General features: G+C 43.0%; 1 protein-coding gene across 17 annotated transcripts in view; it reads left to right on the forward strand.

Moving 5' to 3' along the window:
• SORBS1 (sorbin and SH3 domain containing 1) overlaps nucleotides 1-23,278 on the forward strand; it is a 134,543-nt gene that overhangs the window by 100,268 nt on the left and 10,997 nt on the right. For 13 of the 17 annotated variants that reach the window (XM_078597500.1, XM_078597504.1, XM_078597509.1 and 10 more), the window contains 9 exons: nucleotides 3,540-3,589; nucleotides 6,973-7,172; nucleotides 12,620-12,738; nucleotides 15,423-15,620; nucleotides 16,894-16,946; nucleotides 17,845-17,959; nucleotides 18,555-18,680; nucleotides 20,664-20,864; nucleotides 21,403-22,410. In XM_078597500.1, the coding sequence (XP_078453626.1) occupies nucleotides 3,540-3,589; nucleotides 6,973-7,172; nucleotides 12,620-12,738; nucleotides 15,423-15,620; nucleotides 16,894-16,946; nucleotides 17,845-17,959; nucleotides 18,555-18,680; nucleotides 20,664-20,864; nucleotides 21,403-22,410 (2,070 nt within the window). Of the gene's footprint in view, nucleotides 1-3,539; nucleotides 3,590-6,972; nucleotides 7,173-12,619; nucleotides 12,739-15,422; nucleotides 15,621-16,893; nucleotides 16,947-17,844; nucleotides 17,960-18,548; nucleotides 18,681-20,663; nucleotides 20,865-21,402; nucleotides 22,411-23,278 lie in introns of all 17 variants that reach the window. The other 4 variants (XM_078597515.1, XM_078597516.1, XM_078597517.1 and 1 more) reach the window with 2 other exon arrangements.

Here is a 23,278-nt window from a genome sequence, read left to right on the forward strand (position 1 = left end):
CCTTGGGAGTTGTCAGCCAATTCTTAAGGGCTTTTTAGGAATAAGTATTTACGTGCTGTCAAGTTATTTCGTGTGTTAATGTTAGAGATGTTTTTCAAACGTTCAAGGTTGCAGTGAACCAAGCACCATTGCGCTGGTGGGCCTCGTTTAGCATTAATGTCTCCGCCCAGGAGTATTGTTAACATGCTTTTTTGCTGTGCTTGCCTGAACCTACATGCAGAGCCTGGCAATGGTAACGGCAAGATTTGACCAGCCTTCATCGTCTAATGCCAGGCTAACCAAGTGGAAATTAAATATGTTGACTGATCTGCAAATACGACATATTTATCTGAGTAATAACAGGCTGCTTGTACTTTTTTTTTACTTGGAGAGGCCTTCTTCCAGCAGTCGATTGACCATGGCTGAAGATGATGTTGGTTTTACACTTATTAATGTCTAGATCCTTTTTATAAATTCTGGTAAGCTACTTTGTCTTTTATATATATAAATGGGCTTTAATATAGATGTTTAGGTGCAGCTTCAACGAGAGTTTTTTTTCTATTTTCAATAGATTTTAGATTCGAATATGGTAAGTTATGTGGAGGAGAAATCTATTGTGTAAAGTTTTGCCTCGTAAGCTTTAATTAGTTCTGATTCATAGCTTAAGCCCATCGTAATGTTCTGTTACCGCTTCTTCAGCATTTTGTTATTAAATGCAGTCTCCTCTCATTGTCGGTCAGCATTGGTTTGAGGTCAGACTCGCAAGCATCGCAGATTCATGGATTCATATTGAATTTACAGGTTTTCAAAACAACAGACAGCGTGCAAATCAAACTGATGTACTGTGCTGTGTATATTATAAATTTAAAATAGGGAAAAAAATGCACATTGAAGGTACATGCACACCATTAAAACAGTTATTTTAATCTGGAGTTGTGTTAATTCATAATCTTTGGCCAGATGTAATACATTTCAGTTTCCTAAATGTCATAGTTTTTTCCCCTAATTTCAAATTATTCATTTTCCAAATGCGATCACTGTAAGTGGCTCTTTTTTATTTTCAGTAATGTATTAAATGTTTGTCATGTAACATTGATAGGCTAACGCACAAAGTCTAGATGGGAAGCAAAATAACACTGCTGATGCAACCAACACAACTCATCTAATTCAGCTGTTCTTAGGAAGCCTTCATCAGTGCTATGCTATATCAATGTTCAAACTCAACTTGCTTTGAAATCATCTGCTCGACCTCCGAATGAAAAATACAGCACATCATTTCAGCGGTTTGCAATTTATTTTCTTCAAAACCCTCGCTGCGACACGAGACACATTGTAATCGCGTGTCATATCCCCGCTGGAACAAATTCATCAAAAGACGACGCCTTTTTTGTGTTGCTGTCACATTTCGCCCACATTTATGGTATGCAATGTTAGGCGTCTTCCCACGTAGGGCCCCCCCCCCCACCGTGTGCCTGGGCACCACTCTACACACGTGTGGCCGTGATTCACGTACACCCAGGGGTAAGAGGGGGGAAGATATGGGCCAACTGGTGAGGGCGTCTGCAGGGGTTTAGGCGTAAGCTGTCCGATTTTAGGTGGATTATATTGGCTGCCAGCAATGCAGCGTTGCAGGTCCAGGTGTTGATGCAGCACAGCTGGTGTCCCCCAGTCGGTTTGCGCTTCTCTTTGCGACCATCCCATTTTTATCGTGGGCGAGAAGAACATTTGAAATCGGTTGAAGGGCTCGTGTGTCACTCTCATTCGACTTGACTCGCCTGCCTTAATTCTTTTACTGCTCGGTGGTGGGCGTAGGTTTAACTGAAAGTATTTCCAGGGTTCATATCTGACCGAATATTTTCTGGGTCGCTCTATAGCTACACATTCTGGGAGGGTGGCATGTGACCAAAGCAAGATGTATTTGCCAGGTGTGTTCATATTTTCTGCGTTGCTAGCCAGGATCTGGCTGAAATTAAGCCCCGAGTATTTTGCCCATGGACATTTTGTTTTATTTTAATAAATGGTATTGGTATATATACTCTTTGGTTCTTTCGGTAAAGTCACGTAGGTGAAAAAATAAATAAAAATAAAATAAAAAATAATGTATGTACAGAACAATGACAACATATTTGTTTTTACTTAAATAGCTATAGTGTGTTTATATTTTATGATAATTATAAATTATTGTACAATTTATATTATGAACGATAATTTGAAACACACGTAACATTAAATAATTATTTTATTTGTTAACATCACCCGCATATTGGATAGTTGGAGAGCTGGTTTGTAAAGTATGTTATCTTAACAGGAAGCATTAAAGGTTGTTATTGGAAACCTCTGCATTTGATTTTTTATCAGACAGTATGCATATCGATTGAGTGTGAATCCTTGCAGATAATACATTAAATGCACAAAGTCTATTGTGTTTGTAATTAGAATAATGGTTACATGTGGAATAGACAATTCCAAGTCACATAAATCAAAATTGGAAGTGAAATACAAAGATGGGTAAATATTCATGATTATATAGTGTTTTTTTTTTACAAAAATATCGAGAGAAAAAAAACCATTGCGTGCCCGGTAGGTGTTGTTATAGCATATACTTGGGAAGAGGCATTAAATGTCATGGGGGGTGGATGAAAAATAGCCGACCCAGAGGTTTCCCCACAATCAAAACGCCGTATAATGCTCAGCGTTGAGCAAGTGACGAGGTTGCCCCACTCAGAGTCCCTTAAATCACCCCCCCCCCCCGTCATCTGAATTCACGGCACAGCAGCCGCTGCTGCCCCCCCAAAGCAGATCACATTGTGTGTGTGTGGAGCACTGTACAGTCGTGCTGCATGCAGTCAACACGAGGGATGAGCTTCGCCGTGCAGTCGGCGTGTGCTTTCGCACGCTCCCATTGTTTTGCCCTGCAAGTCGTAGCAGATGATATCATGAATGGGACGAAATGCGCGGTGGTGTTGGTGGTGGTTCGTTAAGAATGGTAAGTTAGTGATCCCCGTGGTGGTGCCTGGAGAGAGAGAGGAGGGGAGGGGGTGGGCTTTAAAAAAAAGAATGATAAAAAATTGTGCTGCTGCTGCTGCTTAAGGATGCCCAGTTTGTGGGTTTGTAACAAAGGATCTGCGTTACACGCATTGTATTAGGAGACAAAGCCGGCCGGCATTTGTGTGTTTTATCCTGTGCATTGTGTTGTGCCCAGGCTATGGTTTTGTTGGGAAATTATCTGCGTTAAGAAAATGTCAGGTTGCGACGTCGTTAAGCTAATACGATTCGGCGTTTATTGCGTAGTTATTTAGTTTACATTGTATTTGCATTACATGTAAAATACAATTCATACGTGAACTTCATTGCTTGCTTCGTCATTATTTTTGCTTTTGTTTCTGTGTGTGCATTTTATCATGTGGGTAAGCTTATTCATTCGTCGGCGAGTGTACCAAGATGACTACGTTGCTTTTATTCGAGCATCATTGCTGCAAGTGTCCCCACCCTGATATGTGTATCTTCTGGGTTTTTTAAAAAAAATTGAGTTTTAACCCCAGTGCCATTTCTTGTTTCAGATGTCTGCTTATAGCACGTCTGCTGAACAGCCCACAGACAAATCAGGCTAGTGAGTATCTTCCATCTACACAACTCACGACGATTATGCCCCAGCCCCCCTTTGCTTCTCTTTGTTGTCTATTATCGGAGGCTATTGTCTTGCCAACACATTGCATTTGGATGGCATGACACTTTGTTTCATGTATTATATAGTCCATTTGTTTTATAAACTGCTTTTATATACACACACGCTTATTTTCTATTGGAACAAAATAGCTCCGAAAGCCGTAACCTATGATATTCTGTGATTATATGGTGTACTGTATATTCTTTGCATATACATTTGCTTTAGTAACAATGATAACCAAAATGAGGTGAGGATTTCCGTAAGAATGCATTTATAGCATTACTATTAAGTATCGAAATATTTGTATTCGGGTTTAAATGTTGCATCGGAGTTGTATCGCCTATTTAAAAATGGTAGAATAACTGAGATGGTTTAGAAGTGGCATGAACCGTGGAATTTAACCCCCTTGGCCAGATGTCCCATTCAAGGCACGCTGCTGCTGTGTGTGTGTTGGATTTAACATGGCAGTGTGGAGAAGACAGGTCTAGACAGTCCCATCGCTAATTATGCATAACATTCTCCATGTTACGACGTTAATGCAAAAGGGAGATAAAAAAATAACGTTGCTTCGTGTGCTGTAACATTTGTATATGTATGTAAGTCTTCCACACGTGAAAAGTGATAAGACTGCATCAATGTGTCCATCAAACCTGAGCTGTAGTTAATGTACGTAACGGCAGTGAAATGCCCTATACTTCCAAATGAGCTTAATGAGAAGAGTGAGTCAGATTCTAATTAAAAAGAGTGAGTCAAGTGCTAATTATTTTATCAGCATCAATACTGGATTCTTAAAAGCCACGCGAAACTGAGTGCATTTTGTTCTCGCCATATACTGCAATAGCTATGTGTGAAGGTAAAATGCTTTTGGAGAACAGAGTTCCAAGTATTAAGCATGTTTATAGAATCAGAATCTTTATTTAGGCTGGAGGAACACATTGCATAAAGATAACAGCCTCCATTAAAACATTCCCTGAGGATTTATGGCAATTTAATTGGCTGGTGTAAATAAGACGAGCCGATCTCAACAAGTAAACATGAAAAATGGGCTCCGTGGGAAGAATTGTATCTGTTTTGGAAAGTGCACCATTCGATTGGAAAGTGCAGCCAATAGGGTATTGCTGTCCATGTGATAATTGCTTGGATTCCAGCCAATTTTCACTTTCGTTGCTTAAAGTAATTGAAAAGAATATTCGAAGGAACCAATGGTGGTCATCAGAATTCCATGCACATGCGTAAAGCTGTTTACAGATTGGTTGTTTGTTTTTAAGTGCATTAAGGAAACTACAAAAAAGAATAGGTCATTATAATATCACTTATCATGCAAGTTATAAATTTGTGTCTGGTAATTTTGTCATTAATATTTTAGATTTGTCTTATTTTTGCATTTTTAATAACAATAAAGGCCGTGATATTAATCACTGCTTGTAATTATGTTGATTCATCGTTTGCATTGATGTGCTCTCACAATAATGAATCCCTTTAAATTATATATTTTTAACTGAAAAAGAGGTTCAAGGTCTTCCTTTAGCAGCTGAAAGTGTGAGGTGATTTTACTCTTCCATCTTTTTGATATACTCAAATTAAAAAAATTTACACATCACATCAAAAGTTGAATGTTACACATTTTTTCTAAAAGTATATTTGGTTTGATTCTGTTAATGCGTGGCTAATGCTATGTTCCGATTGCCACTTTTTTCAATGATCCAGTAGGCCAGACGCTTATTGCTATGGACAGGCCTTAACAGGATGACCAATCCGCTCGCTCCCTTCAATACCCTATTTCCACTGGCACAACCATGCTGTGCCGGGGCTGTGCCAGGCCAAACCATCGTGGATCAGTAAGGAGGGTACGGGCTGTTTCCCACTGCAGAAAGCCAAGCTATGCCACCGATGTAACACAATGTCGATACGCACGTATATGACGTGGTGACACCATATCATTAATACTCCTCAGTGGAGTGACTGATGCCACATGCGATACATGTGTCGTTAGCCCTGCGCATGGTCCTGCTTGGTCCTGCTTGGTCATGAGGTAGATTCGGTTATCTTTTTTAGTTAGTCCAGCTTATCACAGTTTGGTCACGGCTCATCACATCAAATTGCTAGTGGGAAACCACGTGTATCGTGACAGCTGCGGCCTAGCTCGGCTCAGTTGTGCCAGTGGAGAAGGATTATCAGAAGCGTGCAATGGGCAAGCATCCGAGCTGCCATTCGACACTGTCAAATCAACAGTAAAGTAATGCATCCCTCACTTAGGTCAACTTCTGGGTTATGTTTTGTTAAAAATAATAGACCTTAGCCCGGGATGGACAGTGTAAACTCACCCAAAAATATATTAAATCTTATTTAAAAATAAAGTTTACCTGTTCCCTCCACTTATGGCTGGACTGCCCAACTTTCAAAGCATTGGGACAATAAATACGCTGTGCTGGGCCATTCCAGCATTAAGCCAGCACGGCTCATTTTCTAATTGTCATGGAAATGGAGCTGTCTGGGTCTCTGTGTGCACGCGGCACTTTTTGTGAATCCACTACTGGGTGAGGGCCCTCCCACGCTGTGCGATCATGGAGTTTTTTTTTACCGTACTTCACGCTGTGCCGTGTGGGTTGTTGAAGGGTGAGCGTAGATGTGTGAGCATAAAGGTATAGTACAACAATAGATTTTGCTTGACCAGCCACTGGTGTATGCAACATACCAACCGTAGCTGCCTATAATACCTGTTCTGTGCACGGTGGTTGTCCATTCAAGTTCTGTCCAAGCTCAAGCCTGCTTAGATGTTTATGATTTGATATCGGCACAATGAAGAACAGTTTTTTGAATTAATGTTAAAGCATTAACCGCTGACGAGGTATGTGAAATTATATTCTTTTAATTTCATTGCATATATCTATTTCCAAGTTTTCTTTTTTTTACACGGTCTTTTGACGGTGAGTTTTTCTTCGAATAGATGTCAAGCAATTCAAAATTCAAACATTTCCAGCTGCATCGTATGTTTTTCTCTTTAGGTGGACATATTAAAGCCGCCATACACTTGCCTACATAGCATTCAGACCCTAATGTAGGTTGACAATCGAGGATAAACTGCAGCTATTGTTATCAAGTCATCAATTGCAATCTATTCACGCCTCCACCCTCGAGCTGTTACAGCATTGTATAAATAAAGCGGCTGCCACCAACCGCTGGCACACTTTTATCCTATTGCTATTCTGCAAGCGTCCGTGGCCGGGAGACTTGCACGCGGAGACGAGACGAAAACCGTGTCGCGCGCACGGACAACGGACCAAAAAGCCCTTGTTTTTTTGTGTGCTCGTTTCCCCTGTGCACAGCTCCATGGAGCCGGGATATTACGCCGTGAGAAGGCAGTCGGAGCCGGCAGTGAGTCCCGTGGGGGCCCCCGGCTGTGAGGAGGAAGAGAGGCAGGTGTACAAGGCAGTGCTGGAAGGAGGGGACATCCCCATGCAGGGCCTCAGCAGCGTCATCAAGAGGCCCTCGATCACTTCCGCACCGCTCTCTCCTCGCTCCAAAGGTACGATGGCCGAGCCCTGTCGCGCTTCCTCGCTTCACGTCATCCACGAGCGCGCAATTCGTGGCGAGTCGACGTTGCTGTAAACGCCTCGTTTTGCTTGTCGCCTTACCGATTCGCCAAACCTACTCGCGGAATTTCTACATTGGAGAAAAACATGGCACGCTCAACGCATTCCGCTCAACTTGTCAACCCATGGATTGGTTTACACAAACATAGCCCCCCCCCCCCGAGCCACCGTGGTGACTTGTTGGATCGATGTGTTCAACGGGAGTCCCGTGCGGTTAATGTCAGCAGTGGCACGTGTGTGTGGTTGGCGTGCGCCAGACAGTGGGCATTGCAAACCGGCGCCACTCTGCAAGGCTTAGAGCTAAATTTGTTGCCCCAGATGAAGCGGGTGTGCCCCCTTGTGTGCGTCTCTCTTTCAATACTGGTACATGCCGTGTCGCTCGGCTCACGGCATAATTCGAGGCTAAATTGTTAGGATTACATGTAATTTGTTTGTCTAGAACGCGTTATGTAGAAACGAATACAAAAGGATTGTTAATACAGTAATCACTTCACTGTGTGGTGTTTATGTTGGTTTTGTTTTGCTTGGATTTAGTATTTTTATTCTTCATATTATTTCACCGAAAACAAACTCCTGACACATTGAAACATTATTTTCACCTTTCGAGCCAGTATTTCATTCGGGCAGAAGTGAATGTGTATAATTAATATCAAGGGATATAGTCTTCCTCGATAGCACATATAATGCATAATTTGTTTAATATGTAGAGTAAAACGATCGGCAGGTCGTGTGGGTACTCGCATCTCTCTGAAGATGTCTCGTCTGACCAGCAGGGAAGAATAGGCCAAATACCCTCCAGAAGGACTCGCTGGAGCTCCCTCTAGTGGAGTGCGTTTCCGCCAACAGTGATCTGAGCAAGCAATTGCAGGGCTGCACCTTTACCTTTTATGTGCACTGGAATGTTTTTGTTTATTAGTTGATCGTTTTGATTGATATCATGGAAATATCATGTTTCTTATTTTCATCTTTTCAATATTTCCGATTCTACATGTTAACAAATTAATTTCCTGTCTGCAAATGTTTACTTGTACATAAAATGTTGCCGCAAATGCATTTATAAAATCTAATAATTGAATGACATAAATACATAAATGTAATCAAATTTAATGACATTATTTAATCTTCACATAAAAGAGATGCTCTATCGTAACAAGCATGTGTTGAATGCATTAACATGGATGACCTAACACACACTTTCGCCAATTTGCATGACTCTTTATCTCGTCAAAAATAATTAATCAACAATTGCAGAGACCTCGTTGTGAAATGTTCCCCTGTTTGCTGCACTCTCTCACGTTCTGATCCTGTTCTTAACTCTGCCGTCAACTGCTCTTTTCCTTCTCTTCGTCTCTCCTAACGCTTCCTGTGGATGGTGAAGGTGGGGACTCGGTATCTGCCCTCTTGTTTTCTGACAGTGATGTAGTTTGTAGTAACCCCGGTAGCAGTCAGACTCATCCGTTCCGTAGCGCAGAAGCAGAGGCCCCAGGCGCTTCTCGCTTTACCGTGGCGGATAGGCCAAGCGAGCCGTCAAAATTGACCTGCGACGAAGACGTCGGCGTCGACCAAGGCCTGGCAAAGCGGCGGTCCCACAGCTGCGACGACCTCCTCAACGAGAGCCACAGCGTGGAGACCGAGCAGCCCTTCAAGTCCGAGAGCGCCGAAAACCTCACCACCAAGGAGCGCAACGAATATGCCGAGATCGGCGACATCAACCGCAGGGATCGCGGAAAGAGGAAAAAAGTTAAGCGCAAGGTGCGCGTCACCGACCCGGAGTTCTCCGAGCTGTACAGGACCATGCATCAGATCGATCGGCAGCAAATTACTCCGTCTCCGTCGCTGTGCTGCGTTGGGACCATGGTGAAACGGTACGAGGGCAGCGGTATGGGCCTGCTGCCCAACCAGGGCGGACAAACAGAGGAAGTGCCGAAGGACCTGGTAACCAGCAGGATTACAGAGTTTGAAAAATTCATAAAAAGGACCAAGTCTATGCCGAACCTGAAAATAGCAAATCTTGTTCCATCGCCAGTGGCTGTCATGGTGATGTGTAAAAGCGATACACTTTCCATCAGGCGAATGGGAAATTCGTTTTCCGCTGACTCGCTGCTAGACAGTGAGGTTGCAATGGAAAGCAAGTGGCAATCAACCGAACGAAAACCGAGCGCTGTGCCCAGAAAGAAAACGAGCTTTGCAAGCAGTGATGCGGTCAATCCCAAAAGAAGCGCGGCAGCACCACCACTTGTGGTGAACCAAATCTCATTGGAGAGGGAAAGAGACGACGATGCGGACACCGATGGATTTGCGTCCAAGCTGAGTGAATTTGTTTTGGTGGACAGGACGTCCGTGTGCACGGAGAGTGAACTCGATCGCTTGTCCTTCGCATCGTGCGAGAGTTTAGAGAAGGCACGCAGGCGAACACATAAACACCTCTCTGGGGGCTGCACCGGATACTGCCCGGCATCGTGGGCCCGGTTCACGCTCATGAGTTTGTACGACAAGAATAACTACGACTACTACAGGAGCAGGAGCTCTCCTTTGAACTACAAATCCATGAAAATGGAAAACTACGCGAGAAGCTACCGCACGCAGGCACAGCCAGACCGCTCGAGCTTTGCCAGGGCAGCGTGTCTCATCAACCCAGTTCCTGTCAGACTCAAGAAAAAGAAGAAGTGTTTGACCTCCCCACTGCAGACTACGAGCAGGCAAGAGCACAGGGCAGAAACATTGTCATCCGTGCACGAGACGTACCGAGAGAGGATGCGGAGGGAGACCCGGAGACGAAGTTTGCCTGACAACAGACTTCTTCGAGAACTCAAAACCGAGATCAAACCGTTTGTACCAGAGAGGAAGTCTTCTCGATACATCTGGGAAAATTCCGAAGCCCCTTACCCCTACTTTTCAGAAAACCATTATCCTGGTCATCTGGAGAACATTGAGATGCCCTGTCCTTTTCTTCCAAAGAGACAATATGCAGAATACCTTGTAGATTCATCCTACCCGCTCCTGAAACCCATCTCGCCCGTCCCGCCATCAACTTACCTTCTGGACAGAGACCAGCCCACGTACCTGCCTGCTGCTGTGCGAGGAGCTTATAGCTGCCACGTGGATGGCTTAGAAGGTCGTTCAATGTCACCCCTGTGGTTGCTGGGCAGCAGCCCTCTACCGCTGGAGGCAGCGCTCTACCCTCAGCCGAACCTCAATCACTCTGAGCTCTCGCTCCATAGCCTGGACCCCAGCCACAGAGCCCAGGGAGATTACCATTTTGTCCATCGCCAAGGTGGAAATCTGTTGCCTTGCCTTTCGTCAGTGTCCAGTGATTGGTCATGTATATGTCCTGTGATCGCTGATATCTGTCAGATGTGATGATTGTTTTATCAAATGCGTCCTTAAATTCCATTTCATTATATTTATGTCATGTCATTGCGTATGTCATTTTCCAACTGCAATGAATGTAGTGTCACTTGGATGTACTTTTTCGTAATTTACATCACGCATACACTTTCATGTTCCTTTTTGAAGTGAGGACATTGGGGTTGTTGCAGAGTATTCCAAAGCATTTCTAACTTACCGTTTTTATGCATTTCTTGATGCACTTTCAATCTCTTAGTGGTGGGACTGTCAATGCTACGCAGGTTGAGAACTATTTAAATGAAAGACTTTGGTTTGAGACTAACTAACATTCTAACAACCCCGTGTTCTTTACTGTCTCCTCGTTTGCATTATTTACAAAGCTGCGATACACATTTTATTATACATTCAGCACTAAGCATTGCATACATAGTCATTTGCTACAAACCTAGAGGTCTTCACGTACTCATTTCCTTTGCTGGAGGCTTGCGCTTGAGTTTGGCCTGAATTAAAATTTCTGCAGATGCATTTATAAGAGATAAAAAAAATTGCCACAGAAAATGTACGAATTTGTTTTGAGCATGAAAAAACATAACATCACCAAGGACAATATGTTCGTCAGTAACACCGCTCTGAAGAAGGGACATTGCTCCGAACGTGTCACCTCTTCTGTTGTCTGTTTTCTTTTAGAGTCGTTTTATCGAGGAATTTCTTGAGTTTTTGCTTGGGAGTGAGCCACTACCAACGCAGTATAAAAAAGAAAACTGTTCAAAACACAGTTTATAATCATTCATATTGGTCAATCTGCAGATGCCTTTAAAATGCATTCGTTTACATGATAATGCTTTGAAGAGGCAATGAACAAAAGGAGGCACATTAGCACCACACTTGTGCCAATTGCTTCGTCCTGAGGCAACGAGGCGGTCAAGTAGGAGCGTAGCAAATGGGATATGATGTCCGGCATTATTGCGCTGCACACCAGAACAACTTTCACCCCTTCAATGGCTTCCAAATTCACGAAGGCGATTGGACTTGCATTTATCACGTTTGATTTTGGAATTATTTTTTATTAATACTACTCTTAGCACAAAGTGCTTTGCGTGGTGTTGCAGGAAATCAACCTCTTAATGCGCTAATTGTGCACAAAATAAAGTACCAAAAATGCGCATTTGTAAATACAGTAATTACGAGATGTACGTTCTTGGAAAAAATTATATCGTTGTTCTGTAATGGTGAAAGGCAACACTGTGTTCTGTACATATCCATTGAAGGGCATGTGCTTCATTTTTATGTTGACTTGCACACCAATAATTCATAGCGATGCATGACTTTCTCCATTAATTAAGCTTTGTGTCGGCATTCACGTTAACTTGATGTTCATTAAGAAGTGAATTGCTCATTTTTTATTACATTTTTTTATTTAAACAAAAAAGGGGGTGGGGAACAGTTAAACATAACCTGTTGTAATAGCGATTGATATGTTTTTAGTGGAATGAGGAATTAAACATTTAGAGAAAGACATCTGTAAATGGAAGGCACCAATATATTGATGGGCATCTTTTTAAGCCCCAAGTTAATTATTTTAATGGATGAACCGAGTGAGCCTATTTAAGTGACAGATTACCAATTTACGTGCTTGAGTACTTTTAAACTTGGGCGTTAGTATCTTAATATATACATTTCAGCATACTTGGCCATGCTTATACATGTAGAAATTAATGTCTTTATTTTAAGTGTAATGTACATATACTTGAGCACCAGGAGATATATGTGTAAAAAAACACACGAAAGTGGAAAATGTTTTGTGTGGGTTGACACAGATGCGCGCTGATTTGACTACGTCTGCATCTGCAATGTGCTTTGCGTGCGTGTGCACTTGTCCATAAATCATCGTCTTGAACGTTTTCCTGTTATGCGTGCACCATCTTTCGTGTGTCCGTGTATGCGCGTGCGTGCTTTGTGGGGTGTGTGTGCGCACGTGCGTGCTTTGCGTGTGGTGTGTGTGCGCGTGCGTGCTTTGTGTGCGTGTGTACAGAATCTCTGTCTCCCCGGCCGATGTCCGCTTGCTCGTCCCCAACGGGCCGCCCGCCTCCCATCTACGAGAGCCGTGAGAGTGCAGAAGTTGTATCTCGAAGACGGCGGGAGGACAAGGAGGTGAGCGCGTGGCTCCTCTGCCGTCGTCACCTTCCCACGTCCCTTCCAAATCTATCCCATCCACTTAAGCGTCCGCAAATCGAGCATTGGGCACGTAATTAAAGACTTTGGCGATATTTTTGAGTGCCTTCTTGGTGATTCACAATCGCGAGAAGTATTTTCAGTCCTTCACGTGTCTACTACTGCTGCTGCTGCTGATTACAAACATTTGGGGGCAAAACATGATATGAAAGGGGAAAATATCCCATGGGAATGTAATAACCTGAAGCAGCTGGATAAAGAATAGTGAAACTTCATGTCGGCAATGCGTTTTTTTTTTCATCTCAACAGCCAGCAGCATTACTCATGGGGCTCAGTCCCATCTCACGTTTCAATTGCTGGGTAGCATGAAAAGCCTAAATTATAGTGCTCTTAATATCCAGATCATCAAGCCGGTGTTTGAGGGTGGATCAAGAGGTTTACTGTGCATTGTATCAGATATTAGTCATTAATTAACTGCAATGGGAATAATTAATTTAAGCGTTCTTCAATCAGATTCATATGTGAAACAATAATAGAAACCTGTACACATTTCGGGGTAAGAAACGCGTTATTTATATGGCGATTCAAATATGAGCTGGAGCTACATTGTTGGTGATGGGCCCTCTTTGGATCCAATGCCGCCTTTTTATTTGCCCCATTTTTAACGTTTACTTCCAAGGGCCCAAGCCAGATAAATTACCTTTTTTTTAGATATGAACTGAGGACGTCAAATCTTCAGGAGCACTATTTTCTTAATATCATCAATAACCGCTTTTATTTACTGTAAAGTATACAATTAAAGTTCTCAAACTAGCAGATCATCACATCATTCACTTTTATTGAACTTACAAAGGAATTGGAACCATTTGGAGTTTTGCCATTTCAGATGGTATTAATTTCTGATCTGGCCAAATTCTTTTTTCTTGAACTCAAGTCCTTGTTTCAACCTCGTATGCCGATTATGTTACAGGTTAAATAAAACCAGGCCAATTCCAGAAGGACCACGTGCTGTATTGAAAGAGGTCACTTGAGTATAGCCCCTGGCTAGGGGCATTGTAATTGGTGAGGTTCTGTGTTGTTGATTGGGAATCTATTGCCCAGTATGAAAGGGTGATTTTTTCCTCCAGTAAGAATGTTCAGGAGATGTACAAAACAAATAATAACTTTTGTCAAATTTCTCCAATCAAAAGCCTGCTTATGGAACCCTTCAATGAGTTACTTTTTGGTCATTTTTGTCAGCAATGGCAAGGATCTAAACCATCGTGTTTTGAGTTTGAGTAAAAAAAAATGCCTTTTCCAAGAATATATTTATCCCCACAGGGATGGTAGCTGAGGAAATATGAATGCTGTTTGAAAGTAATATAATCTAATTTTGTATTTAAAGAGCACCTTCAATAAAGGTGCTTAACATCGTTTTTTTTAATGGTGACAGAAGCGGATCGAATGACAGGGGCTGGCAAGGGTTGTGGAATGAGTGACCTTGATAGCGGGTACTTGGGGATCATGAAATGGGAGGGATGGGAAGGAGTGGAGGGGTGAGAGGAGGGAAGAGGAAAAGAATGGCCAGTAGAGAAGAGATGAGGCTCTTCGAGAGGAATATAAGGAGGGTAAGGAGGGTGACTGCTTAATGTACAGGGAAGGAGTGCAAGGAGGGAGAAGGACCAAAAACTGGAATGGGTTCAGAGATGAGGGAGAGAGAGAGAGACAGAAGATTGAGAATGAAGCAGATGAGACGGGACATTGAAGGAGATGAGTGAGGCAAGATAAGGTGGGGCCATGGAGAGATGTAAAGACTAGCGTCAGATATACTCACCACATGCTGGCCAAGACACTGGGGCCACTTGAGAACCATTACAAACTTAGCCAGCAGCTACAATAACATCGGGTAGATATAAAATTCCATTTGGCAAATACCTACTATTTACATTCTTGAGTGTATATCAGCGCTTCGAGTCTCATTTTCATAAAATAATACTGGAAAATTCTCACATTCTAGTTTGCACTACAAGGCCAAATGCACAGGGATTCTAATAATAATGTGTGTACATTGTTATGTTTGCTGGGTTGCAGCGTGACCTGCATATAAAGTAGAAAACCAGTGGGGCAGTTGTACATTTAAAAACAAAAGGTAAACATATCCTTTAATTGGCATTTATATAGGAGTTAAGGGAATGTACTTTAGTTGTTTTGTGCAGCTGACTCCAGGCCGTTAATATATCTTGAATTATAATCCTGCAATGTTTTGCTTCCAAAGATGACATGTTATATTTAAAATGGAATGTTTTCGAAAAAAAATCTCAAATACATCAGGATTATCGTTATTCGTAACAGAATGGCATATGTTAAATATAGTTATAACTTAAACGATAGCCAAAACATCTAAATACATTTCCACATCAACAGGATTACTGTTATTAGTAACTTAATTACATGTGTAAAGTAATGTTATCACTGAATGATAGCTAAAACATTTAATTACATTTCCACATTAATACTGTAAAAAAAGAATAGCACGTGTAGGGCACACCTGACGTTTGACTGATGGCTGTAACAGTAGTCACTGCGACATATGACTGGGACGTCTGACTTTTGCTAGACGTGTGGACACGTGTTACAGATATACAGATAGTGGGTGTCCAACGTGTGTCCAATTGTCACAACAGCGCATGCTGGAGGAGCAGCGCAGGATAAGACGCGAGCAGGAGGAGGCCGATATCGCTTCCCGGCGCCACTCGGGAGTCTTCCTTTCCCACCACCAGTTTATCACCAACGATCGCTTTGGAGATCTCCTCAACATAGATGACTCCTGGAAGCGGACATCGGTGGGAGAGGTCTGTCCCAGCTCGCCATCGCCAGCCCAAGTTAGCAATTTTAATTTAATTTTAGTTTCCCTTTTCCCCTTCTTCACAACATAATCTTCTTCCACTCTGTGCTGTGATTAACCTCTTTTCACCTGCAACGTTGTTTTTTTTATGTTGTGAAAACAAGCTTCTTTGAGTGATGCTCTTCACACGTTTTGCCTGGCTTTATAACTCATAGCACCAACCGTTAAATTTGAATGACCTCGCTAATCCATCTGACTGTTCACGGTGTCATTTGCCCAATTGTTGCATGATACTTACCTTGCTTCTCTGTCAACACGTGTCATAATTAACACTTCCTGGTCAAACGTGTAGTGCTTTTTTGTAATTTTAGTGGTGGTTCTCAACATTTAAATTGCAAAATTTTTGTTTAAATCAATCGGGTGTTTAATTGACCATCTGTCTGACCTTTTTAATTTCTCAGAAACACACGGTGTCTCAAGAGTGTAAGGAATTAATCATAAATTGTTTAATCCCTCCAGAGTCGTTTCTGTTGAGAACTACTGCGTAATAAATGTGCTGCAGTTGTGATGCGTTTCTAACAGTGTTTGTTGACTGGTTAGTATAATATTAATTTAACATGCTTTAATAAAGCCCAGCGGTGTGCACACATTATGGAAAATTCTGTCAATTGTGATCTATTGCCCCATTTATTATTGCAAAATAATGTTCATTAGAAAATGTGCTTAATAACAAGGATTATGAGTCCTTTGTCCTGTTTACATAGATGTTGTTAGGCATTTTAACATTATATCATATCTGTCAACAAACACGTTTAGAAACATTACTCATTGTTTATGCATATAAACATTACACAACATGTACCGTGTATGGTATTTAGGAAAACGGTAAACATTACAGCACAAGCTTTGTGAGAGCCGGTGTGTTATCGTGTTTACATAGGCAAGGCAAAATCTGGCTAATAGACCTGAAACACCTTAAACTTGTACGAGAGGTTGGCTGAGATTGTTGTTTTAGAAGCAGTGTGAGTTCAATTATACCTTGATCCTGTTTAGACCATAACAATCAGCCCACCTTGTAGGGTACTGTATTCGACTGTTAATTATACCATATCTTCATGCCAGAGATTATATAATGTACATAAATGTACAATACCATTACAGTTTAACTCAATGGATGTTTACCTATTTCACAAACATGTTTTTTTTTATCATAATTGCAAAAATGTATGGTTTCCACAATTTTTTAATTTGTTATTGTAGATGTCAATGTCTTTGTGCAACTGTGGATTAACATGCTTTGCTCTGTTCAGCCCACTCGACAGACTGCAAGAGCAAAATATAACTTCAGAGCCCAATCACAAAAGTAAGTCTGCAATTTGTGCACGAATCGTCAGATTCCGTTTTAAGCTTCTGAATTTGAATTCATGCATTTTCTTTACACTGTGGGTTGATTACTAACAGGTTAAATAAACCATGACAATGGGAGATGTACATTAAAGCAGTTCTGGAGGTAGCCGAGGGGCTAATGGCTCCAATTCGCATGACTCAGCACCAACAAAACAGCTGAAATCATAGTTTTGGATCGAGCAGCAATCACTGTACAAAAAAAAGTCTTATACCGTTTGGTTCTTTCGGTAAAGTCACGTAGGTAGAAAAATAATAGATCACGACGTTTCGATCGTAACACAAGCAATCGTCATCAGGTGGGACAACCACAGCAAGAAAAAACTGCTTCATGCCAGAGATTATATAATGTGCAGAAATGTACAATAACATTATAGTTTAGAAAAAAACTGCTTCAGCAATCGCCACCTGATGACGATTTCTTGTGTTGCGATTGAAACGTCGTGATCTATTATTTTTATACCTCTGTGACTTTACCGAAAGAACCAAAGAGTATGGATTCCTGCAGTCACGAAAGCTTCAAATAAAAAAAGTATTGTTGCTTGCAAAACAAAAAATGTATATTCAAATAATGTAGGATCTTGCAAACTTGCCGATGATATGGATGTAAGCATGAAGGTGGCCGACCAATACTGGCTTAAGCGGCAAGCTGCCGGTTTTTGAATCCTTTTATCGCAGACTGATTCTCAAAGCAAAAAAAAATGCGTCAAAACAGGTTTTTTTTCTTTCAGAAATATTATTAAGTGGATTATTTTAAAGTTGGTATGTGGGGGGAAAAATGGTCAAGTGTGGTACCACGTTGCCTAGCATAAAAAAAGGTCTTAATCACTGCTGCTTGCTCTGTTTGCCTGGTCCAGGGAGCTTCCCCTCCACAAGGGGGATGTCGTGTACATTAACAGGCAAGTCGACCAGAATTGGTACGAAGGGGAGCACCACGGCAGAGTTGGAATTTTCCCCGCAACTTACGTGGAGGTGAGTCACATTTGAGTTGGTGAGCTCCAGGCCTTTTGATCCACAATAATGTGTCACATTCTCAAGCGTTGCCATTTTTAGAGTCAAAAATATTTGTTCGATGCTCATGCGAGCATGGGGGGGTGGCGTTTATCTCGGTTCATGACCTGGAGCTAGGAACGAAAGTTCCATATTCATATGATAGAGGCCAGTCACTCCAAATGGTAACTACAGTATAATAAGAGGCATTAATAATCCGGTTAAATTCTTTAACAGCCCCATCGGGACATCTGCATTACCAGTCTGGTGTGGCAGCAAGTTTAATAACTCCCCCTTTGGCTCTGCTCACCCAGCAGTATAAATAAGTCAATCAGCAGGTCATGTGTCCTGGGGTAAAGTGTTGGTACTTCCACCTTTTACCAGGCATTTTGCCAAAATGGAGGAATAGGCAAAATACCCTCATCCGCCAGTCGTGGCACAAGTGGTGAGAAATTGTAGGGTTGCACCGATAGAGTTACTCATCAATAATTACTTGTTGAAAGTGATTCTAACAACGGTGTACTGTGGTTTGTTGTGGCACCCTCCTCCCCATCATCTGATTTGCGCTCAGCTGCAGCCGACTCAGGAGAAAGCTCCGCTGAGCCCACTCCCTGCAGCCCCCCCGCAGGTGATCCAGTGTGGCGAAGCCGTGGGAAAGTTTAACTTCACAGCCGACTCCCACCTCGAGATGTCCTTCAAGAAGGTCAGCCCTCTGTTCATTTTCTTTTATACATTGTCCATGAACTCATGACATGTTTAATGTACAGCATAAATGTGAACCCCCCAGTGATATGAGTAGTATTTTCTCAGACATTGTCCTTGAATTTTCAAAACTATTGATATGTTTATCTATTGCATAGCTTTTGTCTCACCACAGTGCCAACGGATGACAGTACAATGGATTATCAGGTCTGAGACTGAGACCAAACAGATGTCAAGCCCTGGCTTCATTATCAAAGGCAGTCCAAATATACAAAACTAAAAGAAACTACAATTAAGTAGAGTCACATATGCAATGAGACAATTATCCCAAATCGCAAAAAAAAACAATCCAGATTTTTGGGCATCAAATGCAGAAAGTTGACATTTTACACAACTATGAAACAGTGCATAAGCGTGGAAAGGGGTACATGCTTAGAATTGCACTGATATACAGAAAAGCAAACATTGATGAGGGCACAAATTCAATTGAAAATGGCAAATTGACTAAAGGAACGTAAGTGAGTTTTTTAAGGACACATCAATAAGAGGGACGGTGGCCAGTGGAAAAGACTGGTGATGAAATGATGGCCAAAGGAATAAATAACATGTTTGAGAGGAAAATCACCTCTGATGATATGTAGTAATGAGATCAGCCCATGTATAGAAGATAGATGTATTGTAAAGGTTGATAATGGTGTTGAAAAATCTTCATCCAATACTGTATAGTCCGTGGCTAAAAAATATTAGATTCGTCTGTTCCTCAGTCCACTTGTCCTGGTGAGGGTCGTGGCGGCACCACATCGAGTAGGGCGGTCCAGACCTCCCTTTCCCTGGCGACAGACTCTCGCTCTACGTTACTATACACTACACTATACACTACGCTATACACTACTAGACACAGACTCTCGTTCTTCCTGAGGAATTCCCAGGCCAGCTGAGCGACATAGTCCTGCCATTGCATACTCAAGGTCACATGATTACTGTACTGTACTTTAAAATGTCTGTCATTGATCATAAGGAGTTATTATTTTAATGTGGATTTTTTTCGGGTTCCGCAAACATTGATGCTACCATTGTAAAATGGGTAGCACACTCAACTTGCATCTCGGACGTCATCGGTTCAACTCAGTCTTCTGATGCTGAAGTTGAAACGATGGCAATTATCCTAAATTATCCTCCTCTGTCCACCAAAGAGTGTACATGAGTATACAACAGTCAATCGGCAGGTGACGCGTAGTGGGGTAAAGTGTGGGCACTCCCACCTTTTCCAAAACATCTGGCCACTGTGGAAGATTAGGCCAAATACCCTCGAGTGGGGCTGTCTCGAGGTACCTCGAATAGAAGCTGTTCTTCCAGCAGTGGCATATGCAAGTCATTGTAGGACTGCACCTTTACCACAATTGCAGGTGAAGTTGAAGTTACATAGGACAAGATAGAAAACGTATTTATTTTAGAGATGATTTTTGTGCTTAGTGTATTTTCCTTTCCCCGCACCTCCAATGAGCACGGTTGGCTATGTACAGTGCGATAGAAGTTCTACTTACATACAAATCAATGATGTTGTTGATTGGGATGATGGTACATTATTGGGTGCCACGGTGGCGAAGATGTTAACTACCTCGCCTGGTACACAGGTGGTCATGGGCTCAGTCCCGACTGTATATTTGGAGTTTGCATGTCTCTCTCTTCCTGTGGTTGTGTGGATTTTTGTCCAGGTCCTCCGGTTTATCCCCTCCACATTTAAAATAACCATGCGTTTAAGATTATTTTAGCTGCTATAAATTTCCACGTGACGATAAGCCACTTGGCTGCGCTATCAATTGTGGCTATGTTTGCTTTTGAAAAAGAGCTATACAGCTCAGTGGGCCTTACCTGGTAAAATAAAAAAAAGTTTGTTTTAGGTATTTGAGCATACCCTGCCGGATGTTGAACGAGCGCTCTGCGAGTGTTGACACCCCCCGGTGCACCCTGCGTCCTCCGGCAGGGTGAGCGGATCGCCGTTCTGCGGCGAGTGGACGAGAACTGGTACGAGGGCCGCATCCCCGGCACGGCGCGGCACGGCATCTTCCCCGCGTCGTACGTCGAGGTGCTGAGGAAGCCCCTGGTGAAGAACGCCGCCGACTACCCCGACGCGCCGTCGCCTCTCGGTTACAGCCACCACCAAGGGCAAGGAGGGAACGCAGAGGTACGGGGGCTCGCATCAACGCCCCCCCTAACCCCCCCACTCCAAACCCCCACCCTCTAGCTGGCTCATCTTTTGCATTGAAACTGGTGGACCAGCTGCTCACGCTTAGTAGATAAAGTTTAGACGATAGTGGGTCACCAATCTGCTTAAACTTTTAATTGGATATGCAAGTTGCATTTTAATACATTTATATAGTATATAAGCATTTTTTTTCAAGTGGTTTGCAAACCTAATTCAAAGTCAGATGGATGTTGCTTTGATTTAAAATAGCGTTTGGAAACTGTCCATCATCTCTTAACATGTTTTCATATCCCAATGTATTTTTCTGGCATTTTTCAAGCTATTCTTTTTACTTTCTTCAACACATGCATACTGTGCTTTTCTTTTACGTTGAATATCTTGATCAACAAAATATATTATTTTATAATGCATCCTTTCCAATGTGCTGCAGTTGTTTTTTTTATCTTTCATTGTTTGTCATCTCCATGTTCTTTTCTTACCCACCATCCCTCTCTCTTGCCCTGTGCTCCTTTTCAAGCCTGGTCGTCTGAGCAGAAAGTTCCCTCCTCGCTCCTCCACCCTCCCTTCTCATGCCGCTAAGGGCACAGACGGCTCCAGGGCCCTCTTGCAGGCCGTCACGTCCGAGTGGCTCGACCTGACTGTTAGGGTGTCGCCCTCGGGCACCCCCACTCCTCCCCCCCCTCCATTGACTCCTGACCTGCTCGCCTCCGCTCCTGGGAGAAAGGTCAATCCTCCATCTCCTTCCTCGGTGGCCATTGTGAGACACGGATATGTTCCATCGCCAGACAAGCGTAGCCTGTCACCTGTCGATTACCAGATGGTTTCGTACAAAACTCTCCCAAATATCTCGCACTTTGATCCCAAACAAGTTCCTGCGTTTGATGGATATACTCTGCGATCTGTCAAGGCCGATCATCCCCTGAAGGTCTCCTGTTCCTCCTCCCCGTCCTCGCAGGGATGCGCGCACAAACAGCTGTCTAGGTCTCTCGCAACCCTGCCAATAAATTCTCGCCATGGCAATGTTACGACTCGTGGCAGACCAAAGGTTTGCAGTCACGCTCAAGCTTATGGAATGCATCGAACCAGCCCCACCATGCAGTCCCCTGTCACTTCATCGTCACCCGCTTTGTTTTCCCCTCCTCTCCTCGTTGTGTCACCACCAGAAGACTCGGACAGTGCAGGTGCAGGCAGGCATCTGTGCCCAACAGGATACCCAATGGCCGCAGCTGGCAAAGAGCATTGCAATGGGCAGAGCCTAGACAGATTGTTTCAGGAAGTGGAGCATTACATTGATGATGACAATGGCCTTGACACACTGGTGGTGAGAAAGGCAGCTAGCTCGGCACAGCCTGGCCCAACCAAGGAAGTCGTGAGGCAGCGTGTTAGGCCCCAGAGAACTCGAGTCATCAAAGTACCTTCGATTGAGCAAGGTGCTATCGAGGAAACGTCAGGGGAGCCTGTGGCAGATAGTGGCACCCGGCCACGGGAGGATAGCCAAAAGGCACCGTCGAGACCGTGGCAAAAGGTACACGCACGGCGTGGTGTTTGCTGCTTCCACAGCTGACCGTGTTCCCATCTGAATTGCTGAAAGCTTCGCCTTGCGCATGGCTCCACCACACGTTGTGAACAAATCACCTGTTTATCTGCAACCCATTTCCATTCATACTTCATACATCGGAGCTTTGCTTGCTGTGTTATCAGATATTGGGACAATGCGATTGGCTAAATAAACACTGTAAAGAAGCTGTTGCGCTTACAATAATATGTTATAAATCCTTTTCATTACATTGGCAACAAACAACATCACAGTGCGTTAATTAATAAGAGCTTGGCAAAAAATATGCTGCACAATAGTTGAATGGAACCGTGATGGCTATTAGTCTTCATTATATCTCCACAGGTGATAGCCACAATGAAATCCTTACAGCTTGTCACTCCTTCCCTGGCACCATCACTCATTGGCTGTGTAAGGAGGTCTGCGGTGTCTGACACCAAGGAAGCACCCTCCCCTCTGCCTCACTCCTCCCACTCTCCTCCCGTTCCCACACGCAATTCCTCCAAACCCTTTCACCGCTGCAAGCCCTGGGCCCCCCAGGGAAAGGTACCTTCATGTTTATTCCTACAAATCGGGCGACCACAAGTACGGCTGGGACCACCCGTATCCAGGGCTGGTTTGATCGAAAATGTTTAGGTGAAAGCGTGGCCTTAAATCAGAGCGTAAAATTAAACAGAGCCTGACAAAATGAGCCAGGAATTCTCAGAAGTATTTTTTGGAAATTTCCGGGCTGTGCAAGAACCACACCATCCACGGTTCATGATTCACTTTTAACGAAAACATGATTTGTATGTATCATTAAGTTCCAGCTTATTCTTTATGTTTTGAAATAATTTGC

This window comes from Lampetra planeri, chromosome 9, assembly GCF_965212315.1.
Source record: "Lampetra planeri chromosome 9, kcLamPlan1.2.h2, whole genome shotgun sequence".
Lineage (NCBI taxonomy): Eukaryota > Metazoa > Chordata > Hyperoartia > Petromyzontiformes > Petromyzontidae > Lampetra > Lampetra planeri.